This window comes from Pezoporus occidentalis, unplaced genomic scaffold (genome assembly GCF_034315485.1).
Source record: "Pezoporus occidentalis ecotype Australia unplaced genomic scaffold, CSIRO_AGI_Poc_V1 ctg55, whole genome shotgun sequence".
Taxonomy (NCBI): Eukaryota; Metazoa; Chordata; class Aves; order Psittaciformes; family Psittacidae; genus Pezoporus; species Pezoporus occidentalis.
Genome location: NW_026915888.1, coordinates 1,822,569 through 1,839,846, shown reverse-complemented (window position 1 = coordinate 1,839,846; position 17,278 = coordinate 1,822,569). Strand labels below are relative to the sequence as shown.

Here is a 17,278-nt window from a genome sequence, read left to right as displayed (position 1 = left end):
TGTTCTTGTTTAATCTTTCTGATGTTGTCAGAAGAGGACTAGAGAAATGTTTTTCCTTTAGTAAACCTACATTTATGGCAAGCTGGATACAGCTTGGAATTCAGTAATATGATGCTTTATGCAGCTTTTTTCTATGTTAATAAATGTAAAAGCTTTGTACATTAAAATACACTAGCCCAGATGACTCAAATATAATCTGGTTTCAGCTCATGCTAGTGTGTTGAAATGTTGTGATAAATAAGCTTATTCTTACAAAGAACCTTTCCGCTCTTAAATTGCACTTTAATTTTGTCAGACTGCTTTGTAGAGACTGCATTGTTCACTGTTTGTTTTACTGTCTTAGGCATTGAATGGATGGGAAAGAGCCCTTGTTAAAATGAATTAATCTAAAAGTTTGGGTTTAGATTGGTTGTTGGGTGAATGACAAAGCACTTTGGAAACTGCCAGAATATAAGGAACAGCTTCTGGATTTGGGAGAGCTCAAAGTTTTGGTTGGAGAGGTTGTCTGTATTCTCTCATTGTTAAAAGATAAATGTGGTTAGTTAGGAAGAAGAATCAAATGGAATGCAGTTATCTTTGATCACTTTCTGTCTGGAATTAAGGATTTAGAGCATTTGAAAAGTAAACTACCTGCCAGTTAGAGGCTGCGGCCTGTAGGAATCTTGCCTGTAGCTCATAGAGCTGTGCTGTAAGCCCTAATTTCTAGAGTAAGGGTTGCTGGAGGTGATCCAGGAGTTTTTAATTCAGGACTGTTTAATACTTGTTGCTGTTAATTGTTTTTTGAGGAAGATTTTATTTCTCTTTTCTTTCAAGGGGAAGGGAATGCTGAATTGATGTGAATTTAAGAGTGTATATTTTTGTTGACATTTTGCATGCTGTAAACTGAAATGCATTGTATATAATTTTTGCTGTAATTATTTTCATGCTCTAGCTGTTCTATCTTCCTATTTATAAGGAGAAGTCTACATTTGATTTGCTGCTGGTATGTGTCACTGTTGTGGTTTAACCCTGGTTAGCACAAAGCCTCACGTAGTCACTCCCTCACTACTCTCCATTGGGATGGGGCAGAGAATCAGAAGAGTAAAAATGGGAAAACTCGATAAAGACAGTTGAACAGATAAAGCAAAAGCCTTGCACACAAGCAAAGCAAAACAGGGTATTCATTCACCACTTCCACTGGGCAGGCAGGTGTTTAGCCATCTCCAGCGCGACAGCGCTCCAGCATGTGTCACACTGACTTGGGAAGATAAATGCCATCACTCCCAATGTTCCCCCCCTTCCTTCCTTCTTCCTCAGCTTAATATGCTGAGCATGATGTCTGATGATATGGGATATGTCTGGGGTCAGCTGTTCCAGCTGTGTCCCCTCCCCAGCCTCCTTGCTGGTGGGGTGAGGAGCAGAAAAGGCTTTTACTCTGTTTAAGTGCTGCTCAGTGACACAAACATCCCTGGGTTGTTAAATCAACAGTTTCCAGCGCAAGTCCAAACCATTGTCCCATACAAGCTCCTGTGAAGGAAGTAACTCTATCCCAGACAAACCCAGCACATTCACATCAGACTGAATGTTGGTTTCTTCCAAGCTTTACACTTCTTTACTGCAAAAGCAACATCTGAAGGGTTAAGCCACCAGTGTCCTGGACAGATTTGCTCCCAGATGCAAGCTTGAAGGCCTTCAGATAACTTAAAATGCCTGTCTGAGTCAGTAATGTGTTACTGCTTGTTGTGCAGTGGAGAAGCGTCTGACTCTGGTTATTGGTGCCTGTTACCCAAGCTCTTGCTTCCATAATCAAAAGGATTGAAAGACTTGAAATGCTTCTAAACAGTATTTGGTTTAAGATGTGTGGTTTGCTTTAAATGTAAACATAATAAAGTGATCTAATACATGCACTGACATTAGACTCTTAGCCATCTGTTGTACCGCATCCTCCTGTCAGGCAGGGTTCTACCCTTTTAGGAAGCATCTGCTGAAACCTGGGGAGAGGCAGTAGAAATGTTCAGCTTTTGGGTTATAGGAAATTACATTATAGTGATTTCATGTTTGTGCCTCAAACTTGAGGGCTTTTGATATGCCGAAGCTAAAATGGAATGTGGATAAATCTTGGAGGTGGGTGGTGTGTCCCAGAGTCCTTCATGTCTCCCCAGCCAGCATAGGGCATTAGTGAAGTATCGAACATGAGTGGCTATTCACAGGAGGAAACTTAAAATACTTCTTCAAATGTTGTTCTTTTCTCTGTCCCTCTTACTAAAGCAGCTTTCCTGTAAAGCCATCAATGTTAGCTTGCTGCAGCTCCAAGCCTCTGGAAAAACGAGCCTGCATTTATTGTGTTGTGACTTTTTGATGCAATGATTCTTCCTGTGGATTCAGTCTGCGGGCTGATCTTAACAAGTAAGACCGATTGGTACTGGAGTTTGTAACTAGATGCCAACAGAACTGATAAATGTGAAATGCTGATCCTTCCTGAGTAACATGGGAACTAATTTTAGTTGAAAGATAACTTCTAGTATTAGGTTAACAATGATTTTATGGTTTTAGTGTTAGAGTTGTTTGGTGTCATGTGTTGGTGCTTATGTATACACATAGTGCTTTGGGGAGGAGTGTCAGAACATTACCCCTGTGTAAAGCAGCATTTGCTCTTTTTCTTATGTAGATCTTCCTAAATGACTTGCATTTGACAAGAACCTGTAGATAGCTGCCTGCTGCCTAAACATCCTCATGTCCGTGGAGCAGCCTGCACTTGAGAGCTCCGCCTTGTCCCAGTTAAGGCAAGTTTTGTCCATTTTATTGGTTTTTCTTGGGATTTACTGCACTGCAAAGACGTTCTAAAACCCCGTCTCTAAAGCGTATAAGAAAACGATACAGTTTGTTAGAGTAATTAAACCCCTCTGTTTATACCTGATACGCTGAGGAGCTTTGTAGGGTCTGTGCAGTGAGAAACTGAGTGCAATGCATCTTTTCTGCCACATGAGGGGGTGAGCTACTTGTCCTGCTGGTTGTTCAGTCTGAGAAAACTTACACTTCTCTTGTAAATGCAAATTCTGACAAAAAGCCTTTTTCCTTGTGTGGAGTCCCTTTTGCCACCCAGTAAAGGCACTGGTTCTTCTGTCGTGACAATTCCAAACGGCATCTTTCATACCTTCAGCGTTTCAGTTTCACTCTAGTCCTCAATTCAGGTATCCTCAAAATCTAAAGTAATCTTATTTGCCAAGGTGTAATAAAGTTTGTCAATTTGCCTAGGATACAACGTTCACAACAACTATAAGTACTTAAAAACCAGTACCTAATTGCTGCCTGGAACATGTAATAATGTGATGCCCTTGCAATATTATATAAAGCTTAGTGTATCAAATCTGTTTTAATATAAGCTTTTATTGTGTATGAAAAGGAAAAACAACTTTTGGATGCTGAGATGAATTTATTTGGAATCTCCTACTCCATTTCACTCTCTTCGCCCTTTCCCCCTTTCAAGGTTGCTAGTAGGATCTGAGTGATCGCAGTTCTCAACGTGAATGTGAGATGTGATCCCAGGAAATACTCTTTGCATTGGCAACATTCTCCCAAGGATTTGTCCCTTAGAAATCCTACCATTGTATCTGATGGGGTGGATGCAGAGTAGTTTTACACAGAATCCTGGTGAAAACAAGAGGGAAAACAAATGACTGATGAAGCATTTGTTCTCTACTAACTCTGTTTCAGAAATACATTTTCTGTTGTGTACTTTCCACTGGGATATCAATAGTAAAAATACCAAAATAGCAATGATGCTGTGGTCATAAAAAATAGATAGTGGTTGGAGTTGTTGGCTTGGTGAAAGAGGGAAGAGAAGGTGGGAACTCCTGCTTTAGTAAAGAGAAGAGCTCGAAGACGTTCTTCAAAACTCAATGATTTGCATGCTAACGTAGGAACATAAAGTTCTGCATATAAGTGGATAGAAGATGCAGTGTTTCAAAACATGTACTTTGCTTAACTACTTGGCTAGCTGCAAGATAATGCATCCTGCATGACCTCAAGTCATGAAATAGTAAATGAACAGCAGCTGTTTACCTGATCCTCTGATTTGGACTCCATCATCAATGGAATTTCCATTGTGGAAGAATTTGATGGGTCCAGAGAGCTGGCCAGAAAAGGGAGCGTAGACGTTTGCTCCATCAGAACAGATGACATCCACACCCGTGTGCTTTCCTTTGCCATTGTGTCTGAAAACAAACATGTAATTAGAGCAATCTCTTGTCAGGTTATATGGATGTACAGCAGGCAGCACACATGGGCAGCCTGTTCTGGTGTTGCATCACCCCTGCAGTAAAAATGTTTCTTCCTGTCCAACCTATGCCTTCAAGTTTAAGCAACTTGAACAGGGCTCAACTCTGTTTCAGTGGAGGAGCAATAAACCCCCGCACGTTCCAATTCTACAGTACCTTGGAGCTCCATAGTATCCACAGCCATATCTATCACAACCTCGGATCTCATTTGTAGGATTCCCGGAGCACAGTGTTGCCCAGTGTCTGTCTTCTTGTGGGAACGGTGGAACAACTTTGAAATACAGAAACACAGCACATCAAAGTTAACTTTTAGGTTCTAGAGTGTTTTGTTTGTAATTACTGTGCTTTAATTTTAGTTGGATAGAAACATTCTATACATTCCATGTGTGTAGCTGGATGTTTGCTCCACAAAATATATTGTCCTTTAGGAAATAGAGTGTGCACCTAAGACTGGATTGTAATGTTTCTAACTGAGGGCTATCTCGTATGAGAAACGTGACTTAAAGATAAAAATACAGAAAAGTTGTCACAGTTCCTACAGTGTAATTGGAAGGATGGTAAAAGACTCAGTATTGTGTCTTATTCTATGCCCAGGCTGATGGGACTGAGCTCCTCAAGTCCTCTTCTCCATTACTGCCAATGTAGTATTTCTATTTGCAGAGATTCATCCCAAAGTCTGCTATAGATGTCATACTGAGATCATCTCAGTAGTTAAAAGTGTGCAACCAGAAGAGATGTCTAGCTTGGTTTATTGCTGAGACCTGATGCTGCTGTGTCATGGGGCAGGCAAGAAACACAAGTTAAGCTCATATATTCTCTTACCTATAACTTCCTGCAGTCCTGTTATGCTGTATGTATAATGCATATTCTTTTTGTTTTGGATGTTGCTGTCAGGGAGGGGGATTATTGCTATTTAATATTGCTTTCCTTATTTGAAATTAATAACTTTAATCATTATACTGGTTATTCTGGGGTGGTTTTTTGTTTGCTATTTTTTTACCAGGAGTAAGTAGATCAGTAGGATCGGAGTGGTCGCAGTTCTCAACATGGATGTGGGAGATAATGCCAGGAAATACTTTTTGCATTGGCAGCATTCTCCCAAGTTGTTGCCCTCTCTGGATTTGGCCGTTGTACCGGATGGGGTGAATACAGACGAGCTTTACACAGTAACCTGGAAGAGACGGGAGAGGAAGCGAGGTCAGGAAACATCAGCTGCCTCTGATCTTCGGGTGAGCAAGAAACCTTCTGTGCCAGCCTCTTACTGGAGACTGTAGGGATGAAGCAGAAATGTGTGTCAAGGTACCAACAATCCTCACATCAAAATTACTGAATTTGCTGAGGAAGTGAGGAAAAGAGTGAGTTGGGACAGAAAACATCCTCTCAGCAAAACTGAGGGCTATTCCTGATACTTTATTTTTACTCTTTCGTTTTTTTGATCTGGGGTTGTTGTTTTCCTGCTACCTGTTTTTCAGCTTTCGTCCCTCCTTTCCAAGAAAAGCATAGGAAAAGGACTACATCCTGCTGGTGCTGACTTGTGATATTTTGGAGCAGCAGTGTAGTTGTGCTTCAGTGGAAGAAGTAGAGAGGGTGTAAGATCAATCAACACTTTGCTTGAATTGAAGAGGCACAGAAAACTTACTCGAGTAGATAAAATGATTACTTGTTCCTGCCTCACGGGGTATCTGCTGTTAATTACTTGCCTGATCCTCTGATTTGGACTCCATCATCGATGGCATTTCCATTATGGAAGAATCGAATGGGTCCAGAGAGCTGCCCGCTGAAAGGAGCATATACTGTCGCTCCATCATGGCAGATGACATCCACGCCAGCATGCTTTCCTTTACCACTGTGCCTGAAAACACAAATATGGAATTAGAGGAGTCTGTCAGGCTTAACACCATGTGTAGATATGGCAGTTAACACAGTATGGTATCTGAGGCTTGTCTAAGACACCTTTTGCATCTGCAGTGAAATTGAAAAGAAGCATTGGCTTTGATCCATCTTTACTGTAAAATGTTTGTATTACCCTGGCCTTCATTAAAGGGGGGGTGAGATTTCAGATTCTAAGGGTACTTTTAATTTTCCCATGTTTGTGGTGTATTTCAAGCTGTTATAGAAAAGTAGCCCTGTTCTGTGCCAAAATACATGGGTATTGGTATAAAATAGAATCTTATGTTTTGCATTTCCTCGCTTAGAGATTTGGAAGTTGCATGGATGAGGATGGACACTTCTTACAGTGCCTGGAGAGAGGAGGTGACAGGAAAATGCAGGGAAGGCAGGAGCCATTCTATGCATAAAAGCATTTTTCAGGGAAATACAGCCTACTTAAAGACAATGATGCTGGCAGACCATTAGCTTGTGTAAATTAATCTACTTGGTATACTTTAAGCTGTTGCTGAATGTTAGTTTAAGTATCTGGTCTATAACCAACAAGAATAAATGATTCACATCCTTGAAATGCTTCCCATTTCTTCTACTCTGGCTGCTAATTCATGTAATGGTCTTGCTTCTTCCCCCATGCATCAGTTGGTAGCAGTGGTATTACTGCACTGTAATACCAAACCAGGCTGTGATTACCTGTCAGCACCGAAGTTGCCACAGCCATATCTATCGCAGCCCCGGATCTTGTTGGTGGGGTTCCCGCTGCAGATAGGAGCCCAGTGTCTGTGTTGTTGTTGGGGTGGGTGTGCATCCAACTGCGTGGCAAAAACTGCATGTGCAATAGAGGAAAATGGGGAAAATTTAACCGTATTCTTTGTAGAGCTCAAAAGAAAGGGTTAAGGTGCAAAATAGGCTGTTTAAAGCGAAGACATGAGCTCATCGGAGTTTATAATTTCAGAACATAGGTAAGAGAACATTGTATAACCTGCCCTATAGATCTGATTGGTTTTTCTTGAGATCTTATTGTAAGGTACACTAAAACCAAAGCAAAACTGTGGATAAATGTTTTGAATATTAGTTTGTGAAATAAGTTAAGCTATTTTCACTTTCTTCATAAAACCTCTCAACACATCAATGTATCTAAATGCACACCTAATTCAGTGTTTTATAATAGTCATAACTGTGCACATTACCATAATTCTTCATAGAAATACATCGAAAACCCCTTAGAATTATTTATGTTTGAGCAAATGTCATTAATTCATTAGTGTCTACCTAAAACCAGTCAAGAACAACTGCAACTTAGAGATCTCAACTCACCAGTGGACACCAGGCTGACGAGGGCGACCAGGCTGAGAGCTGGCATTGTGTGGCTGGTTCACCAGTGTTCTTTGATCAGGTCAAAGACATTGAGCACTTGCTGCCTGGGGTATTTATGTGTTTTTGAAAGCCCAAGCCTGTTGTCTTGGCCAATCAGTCTTAGGTGAAGTATTACAGCTCTGGGCAGATGCTGTTGCCACATTAGGCACTGAGGATGTCTGCAAACAGTTGTTAGAACTGGTTGGGAAAGATGGATAAAATAACTGGTGTCTTAGCACACAGTAACAGATGGAAACGAACAGTCCCACATTTCAGGAAGCTCTGGGTGAAACATTTCTTAACACCTTTTCTTTCCCCTCCTGAAGCAAGGACTCATTTAGGCCAGAAATGGTAGGAACCAAGAATATGGTCCAGAGGATTGAGTTGGAGGGAAAACATGGGCAAAACTCCATAGTGGTGGTAACCCCTTCATTCCAGTACCTCCTCCCCAGGGGTATGTGCCATTAGAGCTTCTAACAGTGACAGAGAGCACATGAAGGTGTAATGTTTGCTGTAGCATAAGTATTCATTGAGGCTAAGAAGTACAGATGTTTCTGCATGGAAATGTCTCTTTTTCATCACCTAGCCTGGACTTAAATCCAGGAAATCCATGAAGGCTTTTCACCGAAACCACAGTTTTTGACAACTAAATTCTTATTAAAGCATCTCCAAGTTCTGAAACAAACAGTTGCAAACCCAAGTTGCACAGAATAAGGTTTTTAAATGATTGATTTAATTTCTGCTTGATTTTAGCTCTTGCACTATTAAGCAGGCTCCTTAATGTCTCTCTTAATCCTCCAGTTTGATTTTCTACACTACATGCAGAAAAGCATTAGGTTTTCTTTACAGGCATGTCTTAGTTAATATGAAATTTAAATGAACCATGGTGCTTTCCGATGCTATTTGACGTTCCAAGTTACAGAAACCTTTGGAAACCCTGCAGGCTTTATTTGGAGGACAAACATGTGTCCCTGCCCAATTCCAGTTTGCAAAGAGCATCTGCACATTGTGTTTTCTGCAAATCTCCATGGAATAAGCAGTTGGAGACAAATTTTCTGCTTATGGTTCCAAGCTTTTTTTACTGACAGCCAATATTTATCCCCCAAACAATCTTTTAGCCCTCCCTGGGGTTACTACAAGTGGCTTGGCTGATTTTACCCATGCTGCTTTCTCCCCAGTCCTGCCAGAAAGGACTGCTGTTATTCACACTCATATTTATATATGAGGCTAGTTTTGATGGGGATTTTGGTTGTAATTTGCTCAATATAACAGAGTCTGGGCTGACAAAGGTGCTGGTAAGAGCTCTTGACTTGCGGCATCTCAATCTGCTCTACATTGTCTTGCCAAGGAAAGGCTGGGTGTAAAGCCAGCCAAGCTGGGAGGCAGGAGGAGAGCAACTCTGTTGTAGGTGCAAAGCTACTGAAAGCTTCTTTGAGTCCAGTTTTGCAGTGTGGTGCTTTGTAAAATGGCTCTAAGCTACCTGTTCTTTACCATTTTTACTTCATCTCATTTGTGTTAGAGCTGACTCCAAATGTCTCATAGCTGTGTACAATAAGAGAGCTTAACAGCATTGTTTCTAGCTCTTTTCTCTCTAAAACTTGTCAGAAGTCATTTGCTACTATAATGTATCTAATGCACTTCTGGTAAAGTATTCTTAACAAAATAGTTTTCAGGGTATGATATTGCAGTTGTATTCCCCATCTTCCCTGGGCAAGCTGGAAGTTGCAGACCTGCTTGGTGAAACACTGGACCAAAGCTGGTGGGATTTCTGTGTGGGGCAATGGGGATGATAATAGAGCAGTTGGTAGGTGCAGTTATGAAAGACACAAACTGGCTGCCGAGCACATTCTAACAGAAGGATATGGGACAACCAGCCCGTGTTGCACCATTTCCTTCCCTGTGGTGGGGAGTGGATGAGGAGATGGAGAGGAGCCAGCACTGCAAGGAGCACAGTGAGAGCAGGTGGGTGCACTTAGGAAATGCTTGTGTGAGTTCCCCATTTTGCCCTTTTTATGTCAGTTGTAACTTCCCTGGCTGTGTAAATCCATTGGAGGTCTTCTCATGGACCAAGCAAGAGTGCAGCAGGCAAATGAGTGCTTAGGGTGATCTTAACAGGCAGTGAATGAGTGAAGCCTGATGCTACCCAGGAGAAATCCCTACTTTGCTGTTGAGCCTTTCCAAAGGTGCTTTGATTGTGCTGTGTAAATGATGTGGTGTTTCAGAAGGGTCCCTGCCAGCTACCAGTGCTTTTGGATGTATGGTAACTGCCATGTATGTGCCTGTAAACCTTGCAAATGTTAGACTGGACCCTCTTATTATACTAATTATCTTAACATTGCTTCTTAATAAGAAAATTCAGATGGTAAAATGATGGAACAAGGGTTTTGGAGGAAAAGAGGCCAGAAAACTATGAGACACACCTGAGCAACATAGTGGACCCTTGGAGCAGAAACATCAGCAAAAGGCAGGGCCAAACCCCAGCCCCAAGGCCTGTGGCTTACTTCCATCTTACTTCTTTATATCTTCACTTGCCACCCCCCTTTGATTGCCCCCAAGGGATGGCTGCTCTCTCCGTTTCCTTTACACACGTTTCAGCCAGTGTCCAAAACCTGATGGTTTGGTCCATGAAGTCCTTCCTCTGTGGGAATGAAAGTTGCACATCTTACTTCTTGGTTATGTTACTACATCATTACTGTAGGTTGGCCAGGCTTGTTAGCAGGCAATTGGAAACGTACATCCTCTTCCTAAATGTATCTTACAAGGTAATTGACTTTGTCTTCTTGGCTAGTGCAGTGTGTTCAGTGTGGGACACGCCGATGCTGAGTCCTCACCTCCCAGCTGATGTGTGTGCAGTATTTAAAGGACCTTAAAAGGTTTCTCTGAAAAGCTAATAATATTTGTGTTAATTATTATAAAGCAAAATATGTTCTGTAGAAGAATTCCCTCCTACAATTAGCAGCACAGGCTTTCATGGTGAAAAGCAAGCTGGCACAGCGTAAACTAAACTGCAGTCTCTATTGATTCAGGCTTCTGATGATGGACAAGGCTGAGATAAGAGGAATTTTGCCTCAATGGTTGCGCTTTGTGTGCAGTATCGCTGGAAAGTCAGCAGGTTGCGCCAGCTGATCAGCCAAAAGGCAGGGCTGGGTATGGCATTCCAAAGCAGGTAGCAGGCTGTAGGAGACCCGAGTGTGTTGCCTTCCTCCTTTGCAACAGTACGAGCTGAAGATGCAGCTGAAGTTGTGCTGGTGCACAATTCTGATGGAAGGCTCCATCCTGGACTTATTTCGCCTTTGTTAACATCCTTGCTAAGCCTGAGTTAGGCCGGTTTTAATGAGGATTGAGGAACACAAAATCTTTTTGCTACCTATGTCCCATCTTATGGGGAGGCCAAAGCTCTGGCTGAACCCTTCGGGAGTCCTTTAACGCTTGGTGAAACAGAAGGGAACAGTGTAGATTTGGGTTGCAACTTTAGGCAGGGGGACCTTGTGGTCCAAACTTATAAAATAGAAGGGGTGACAATGGAAGGATCCCTGCAGAACTGGTGCAGAAGCAGAGCAATTCTGCATGGCTCTTCCCTGAAAGGCCTTGTGGCACAGGTTACTTCCCCAGCACCCTCTTCCCTCACCCTGATTATTTCTACATCTGTGTGTTTTACCAGCCCTTTATTTCCTTTCCTATTTGTAGAGTCAGCTACAAACTGTCCTTTCCCTCCCTCTACAGCCAGTGTTTTACTAGACTGAAAAGATAAAGCTGGATTTACTGATGCTGTTTGCCCCAACTGCTCTGCAACCTAAGCCAGTAAGTGTATTTGCTTTTCCCTCCCAGCTAAACTGGAAGCTTTAGTGTTTGCCCTGTTCCTTTTTCAGGAGCATCCTGCATCCCAAAGCAGTGCACCTCCCTGTGCTGCTGCTGGAAAAGCTCCGGTTAAACAGTAGTTCCCTGCAGAAGGTTTGTGAAACCAGCCTGTGGAGAGCACCACAAAGACATTGAGCTGCTGTCCTTGATGTACAGGAAGAAATGCTTCTGAAATTGAAATGTTTCTGCTTTCAGTGTAAGGAAAAGTGCTTTTTCACTGCAAATTCGATTGTATTCACCCTCCTGCAGTGACTGGTAGCTCTCTGGCCCTGCAATATATTTATAGGGACATGCTGATTTTTCACTCATAGCAAAATTAAAGTGGTTCCTGTGGGAGGTGAATGGGACACGGCACATTAAGCACTTCTTACAGATGCAGTGAGTATCCTTCTGTAGTTTCTTAGGAGAAAAGCCTGCTGTCAGGACACACGCAGCTCCCACTGAAGCAGCTTATCGGAGGCTGCATTTGTGATGGTAAATACATGAGTCTGCAGAGCTTGTAAAGCCATTTAGCTCTTGAGACTCCCAGTAGCATGTTGGTAGTCTTGGCCTCAGAAGCCCTGTCCTGTTAACAAGAGCTTGTTGTCCCGGGAAAGTCTTCAGCTGATTTACTAATGGAAAGAAATGCCTCACTTGGACAAAAGGCAGTGCGGGTTTGCCAAGGCAATGCTGAAGCAGGAGTCAGGGGAAAAGGAATGAGTTACTTCATTAATGGTGGTTTATGTTTTTGGTGATGGGCCCCAGGAAAGATTGAGGTTTCAGCTTTATAAATGGGTTTTTCTCCCCAGCTGTATTTAAAAAAGCAGAACCCAGCCCAAACTCTGTGACAGCACTGAAGGAACTCAAAGCCATTTGTAGTGAAGCAGGCCTTTAATAATGCGATTTTCCATATGTTAGTACAAGTGATATTTGTGGCTTATTGAAGAAACCTTTGTGTTTGGCTGCAAAAAGAGCAGGGAAGTCCAAGAGGAGAGAGCTGCAGCCGAGCACCAAGGGTCCATCACCTCCCAGCCAACCCGTTCCCCACTGCTTCAGCCTTCACCTGCGAGTGCCATGACATGCAGTATACGATAACAGTGTTAAAGCATGTGTTATACCTTACTCTGAGCCTCTTTATGTTCAGATGACCACCAACATATTGCTCATGGATAATTTTTAGGTGGAACATCCATTTGAGGCTCAGTGGCTTCGACTTTACTAGTGTGGCTACCCAAGCAATTTAATGAGTACAAATAGGAGGCTGAAGGCTTTGCCCATGATGTGCAGCCTCCCATTTACAGGTTGGGAGTAGGATCTGTTAAGTCACAGTTCTGGATGTGGACATGGGATATAATTCCTCGGTAGACCCTCTGCATGGGCAGCAGGACACCGATTTTCTCCCCCTTCTTGATGGGACCGCTGTACTTGATGGGTTTGATGTAAAACATCTTAATGCAGAACCCTGTTAAAGGGAGAGAGAAGAGAGGGAAACTTGCTCCTGTGAAATGAGCCTGGAAAAGTCATAATGTTCAGTAGCAAAATACAAATGACAATAAAATTATAAAGAGATTCAGCAGCAAGAACAGTTACAGAAAATGATGCTCCTATAGCATCATGAAGAGAGAATAGGAAAAGAAATAACAGGGGAAGGGAGTTAGGGTGGGTTCCTTTAATTATCCAAAATGTGCAAAGGGACCAGCTTCATCCTTTGGCTTTTCTAATAGAGGTTTCCAAGTTAGTTTTCACATGGATTCACTTGCAAGCACACACGGTTCGGGTTAGGGTCCTGATTTTTGGGTTGGTTTAAAGCTCTGTAAATGAATCAAAGGGGTTTGCAGTCAGACTTTGCAAGACACACGTTTTAGCTCTGTACCTGATCCTGACAGCTGGACTCCGTTGTCGATGGCATTGTTGTTTCCATAGGGCCTGGCTCGCTTGTCAATGTTCCCTGTGAAGGGTGCATACACCTCCGAGCCATCCTCACACACCACGTCCACTCCCTTGTGCTTCCTCCCTCCTCTGGAGAAGGAGAGCAAAGGGGTTAGCCCACTGCAGAGTGCTAGAAACCTTCCTCTTGCCCATTTTCTCACGCTTATTCCTCTTTTAAGGAAGCTTTAAGCACATCCATCTCCCATCATCCCATCCCAGCACCTGGGGTTGTTGTATCCACCACAGCCATGGGGGTCGCAGCCTCTGATTTTGTTTGAGGGTTGACTGGAGCAGATTTTGGCCCATTGTGCTGCAGTAGCTGGAAAAGAAGAAAAGAGAAGAACAGAAGATGAAAGCCACAAGCTAGAAAGGGGATTTTTCAGCCTGTGTTGTTTATTCAACAACAAGGTCCCTTTGGACTTTGCTGTAATCAGGGATCAGGCTTCTGGGAACTTGAAAGTTGCTCCTCTTTTAATGTAAGTTAATATTAGGGGTACAATGAAACAGCATTCTTTTGTTTCATGCTTTTTCCAGTGATGTTTGAGGGTACTTAAAGCAGCAATCTCAAAGCAGAAATGCAGAGCAAATAGATCTGGAGGGGACATCACAGGGTGACCCACTCCTCTCCCACTGCCCCCCAGATGGGTTGTGCTGCACCCACAGTGCCAGGCATGAGGCCAGAGCTATGGGATCTCTCTGCCTGGAAGGTGAGCTGAGCCACCAGGAATTTTGAGACATTGAACTATAAATGGGGCTTCGGGAGACCCACTGAGTTCATTCCTGTTCCCTAACATGGGATCCAGTCAAAAATATAAGCTGTCATCCATCTTTTACTAATTGCATTTTCTATCTCCCAGTGTTTCTGTATCACTGTTTCAAAGTAGCAATCAGTAGGGGATTAGAGGAACATCCTCCTAGTGTTCACTCCAGACTCCAGCTATCACCACCCACAGTCAAATCCGTGCTGATGCTAAACCCCTTATGATGTCTGAGAGGTGGGAGACACAGGAGAGAAGGGGGGAAAGGCAATGCCTGCCTTGCTACCTTCTGCACGCATCTGACAGCCCTGCTCCCCTCCCAGAACTACCAGGACTTCCTGTAGGATGCTTTAGCATGAAGAAGCAATGAGTTGAGGCTTATTGGTGTGTGTGGACAGCTCAGCTTGGGCTTGGGAATGCACACAAACAGGGGAAATGTGCTGGCACTGAAGGTCTGATGCTATGAGGGTGCAGGAAACCTCTAATCCCTTTCTCCAGCAAAACAGCCCTTTGTTCTAGGTAGTCTTCATTTAGTTTAATGACTTCTATATCCTTTGTGGAATCAAAGGTGATGACATTAAGCACTGCAGCATCTCTGGGAGCACTCTAAGCTCAGCGGGCTGATCTTTGTGGGGAAGGCTTGTGAGAAAACATGCATGCTGTTAGTGATCGATGTGCTTCATCTTATTCTTTCTTACCCATTCAACATTATTACTCCAACAAAATCTCGCCACAACTCTTTACCGTACCTAAAAGGGATTTTCTCATGGAGGTTTCTATGCAATGGGTGAAGGGCTGTTTTCCAAAGCAAGAAAACAGCAGAGAACAAATCAGTTCCTAAACCCTTAGAGCTACCCCTCATTAAAAGCACAACAAAGAGGGCAGGTTGCAATGAGCAATGCTCACTACAATGCAGGCAACTCACCACTGGAGATCACAATCACGAGGACGACCGCTGTGGCTCTGCGCATGGCCATGCTGCCTGGAGAGCTCCGCTTTCAAAGTGGAAGGTCCCAAATGCTCTATTTTCCATTTATACTCTGCAGAGGCTCTATCCAGACCTTTTCCCCAGCCAATCAGGGAATTTATGTGGCCTCAGTTCTCCTGTTTGCAGATCGAGGCCAAGAGCAAGAACTCAGAGAGGCCCTCGAGGTGTGCCACCAGCCCTGCTAATCAGTGGTGAAGAGGAGCCAACCTCTTGTGCAATAGCAGCTGCATGTTTTGTTTGCCTTTCTTGACGATGAAACCATGATTATTAAACACAAATGTAAAGCTCCGTTTGTTTCTGTCCCTGCCCCTTGCACAATCCTGAAGATAACTTAGGTGAAGAGGGAAAGAGCTTACATGAACTTAACAACATATCTGGGCAGATGGATACCTTGCCCTCCCACCATGGCTGTTGCTTCATGGAAGGAAGGTGGACACAGCACTTGAGCATCACAGCCAAGCTCATACTGGAAACCTCTGATTAGGCAACCCATGAAACGAGACCTTTGTACCCCAGTTTTATTAGCCAGCTTCATTAATGCATCCCAGATATTGCCGTGTGCTGCTGCTGTCCCTTCAGGATTAACAGTGGGAGTGGCAGATGTTTACAGTCTTCACTGGGCCTGAACAGAAAATGTCATAAAGCCTATAATGTTGTGGCTAAGCAGGATTACGGGAAAAAGGAGAAGAAGAGAGCACTGGAGCACAAACAAGGCCACCTCGAGTGTTGTTTCTGGGAAGGGAGGGAATGTGATGCCCTGGTTTATAGCCAGGAGCTGAAATCTTTTGTGTTCTTGGCTCTTTGGCCGCCCGGTCTGTGCTGCTGGGAGCCACTGACCGCCTTGTTTCTCTGTGCAATTAAAAGCTGGGAACCCAAGTTAGGTACAGCTTCGGGTCAGGGCTCCCAGCCACGATGCTGTGCCTGTGCTGGCACTAGATGGGTGAAGACTGGTTTCACATCCCAAAGGACAACCAAGAGCAATTCTGTTCCACAGGGTTCAAACCTCTTCTTTGTCATAGAATCCCAGCATGGGTTGGGTTGGAAGGGACCTTAAAGCTCCTCCAGCTCCAACCCCTGCCACAGGCAGGGACCCCTTCCACTGGAGCAGCTTGCTCCAAGCCCCTGTGTCCAACCTGGCCTTGAGCACTGCCAGGGATGGGGCAGCCACAGCTTCTCTGGGCACCCTGTGCCAGCGCCTCTGCACCCTCAGAGGTGTTCCCACCACGCTGCATTTCATGGGGTTTGCAGCCTTGCTCTGTAACTGAGCAGCAGCCCAAGGACTGAAGCAATCCTCGTGGCCTGCCAGTTGCTTCATGTTTTGCTTGTTGCTGGCTGTAGCCAAGGGTGGGTTCCTTTCCTTGGCAGAAAATCAGGCTGCAGAAAGGTGGCCGCAATTTGCAGTTGCTTGGTTTGGCATTGATGGCAGGTGAAAGAGTTAAAGCAGGTCAAGGGGAGGAAAGCCAAGGGCAGAGTTTGTTTGATGCACGTGACGAAGGGCCTCTTCCTTGGGCAAACAGTGTAGGAGGTAAGTGAGGCAGGGGAGAGCTTTTCCTCATCTCCCACAATGCTGGAAACTGCTCAGAAATAGAGGTACAATGTGTGCATTAGGCAGTGTGTATGTCTGGAGGGGACTAAACCCCACAAACCCACCCCAAGCACTGCAGCTTTGCAGGATACCTTGTGGCTTACAAATACCTGTTGTGCTGTGCCTAGGAATGATGCTGGGGTTAGGGGAGGTCTTGCTTGCAAAAGGATGAGTAAGGAGCAAAATGGTAAAATGCAAATAGAGCACGGCAGCACAATTGAATTAAATGTGGTTTGAATGAGATGAAATTGAAAAGACAATGACTTAAATCCTCGCTCCCAAACTCATCAAACTCCCTAAAAGCAATTTCCAAACTTGTAGCCATGCTGGGATCTAATAAAGGTTTCATTAAGGAGGAAGTGTTTGACTCAGCCTGGCACTCTGCAATGTAAGGGGTTTTTCCCCCCCTGTTATGGAAGGGATGCACATAGCTGTAATATCTGTAATAGTTTCCTTTCTGTTTTACCAAGGCATAACTGAGTGTGCTGGCAGCCCTCTGAAGGCTGTGAATTCCTAACTGACTTAGGCAAAAAGTGCTTTTTCTCCTCCCTCCCACCCCTTCAAGTTTGACCTTTTGCTAACCCAGGTATGCTGCAGCTCACAGCCTGCTCTCGTTTTTGTTCACCAGAATTACCCAACACATAAACACAGCAGGAGCTTCTCATGCTCTTCTATTTAGTTCTTC

The 17,278-nt window shown here is 43.8% G+C and overlaps 2 protein-coding genes across 2 annotated transcripts; both read right to left on the bottom strand.

Moving 5' to 3' along the window:
- Positions 1–3,392: 3,392 nt before the first annotated feature.
- On the bottom strand, positions 3,393–7,594 carry LOC134173726 (myeloid protein 1-like). The gene is made up of 7 exons (XM_062638054.1): positions 7,458–7,594; positions 6,834–6,966; positions 5,957–6,108; positions 5,257–5,427; positions 4,413–4,527; positions 4,042–4,193; positions 3,393–3,627 (listed from the first exon to the last, which is right to left on the bottom strand). Exons 1-7 carry the CDS (start codon positions 7,501–7,503, stop codon positions 3,437–3,439), a joined length of 960 nt encoding a protein of 319 aa, XP_062494038.1. The 5' UTR covers positions 7,504–7,594; the 3' UTR covers positions 3,393–3,436.
- Positions 7,595–12,205: 4,611 nt separating this feature from the next.
- Positions 12,206–15,164, bottom strand: LOC134173725 (leukocyte cell-derived chemotaxin-2-like). The gene is made up of 4 exons (XM_062638053.1): positions 14,946–15,164; positions 13,485–13,581; positions 13,207–13,352; positions 12,206–12,795 (listed from the first exon to the last, which is right to left on the bottom strand). Exons 1-4 carry the CDS (start codon positions 14,995–14,997, stop codon positions 12,629–12,631), a joined length of 462 nt encoding a protein of 153 aa, XP_062494037.1. The 5' UTR covers positions 14,998–15,164; the 3' UTR covers positions 12,206–12,628.
- Positions 15,165–17,278: the final 2,114 nt, after the last annotated feature.

What these genes read in the sequence shown, in the direction of transcription:
- LOC134173725 (XM_062638053.1), bottom strand. Translation starts at nt 14,997, where the DNA reads ATGGCCATGCGCAGAGCCACAGCGGTCGTCCTCGTGATTGTGATCTCC. An exon ending in CGTGATTGTGATCTCCAGTG is followed by an intron (nt 13,582 to 14,945) that starts GTGAGTTGCCTG and finishes CTTCTTTTCCAG; the next exon opens with CTACTGCAGCACAATGGGCC. An exon ending in AGTCCAGCTGTCAGGATCAG is followed by an intron (nt 12,796 to 13,206) that starts GTACAGAGCTAA and finishes TCCCTTTAACAG; the next exon opens with GGTTCTGCATTAAGATGTTT.
- LOC134173726 (XM_062638054.1), bottom strand. Translation starts at nt 7,503, where the DNA reads ATGCCAGCTCTCAGCCTGGTCGCCCTCGTCAGCCTGGTGTCCACTG. An exon ending in TACTGATCTACTTACTCCTG is followed by an intron (nt 4,528 to 5,256) that starts GTAAAAAAATAG and finishes TGTATTTCAAAG; the next exon opens with TTGTTCCACCGTTCCCACAA. An exon ending in GGATACTATGGAGCTCCAAG is followed by an intron (nt 4,194 to 4,412) that starts GTACTGTAGAAT and finishes GTTTGTTTTCAG; the next exon opens with ACACAATGGCAAAGGAAAGC.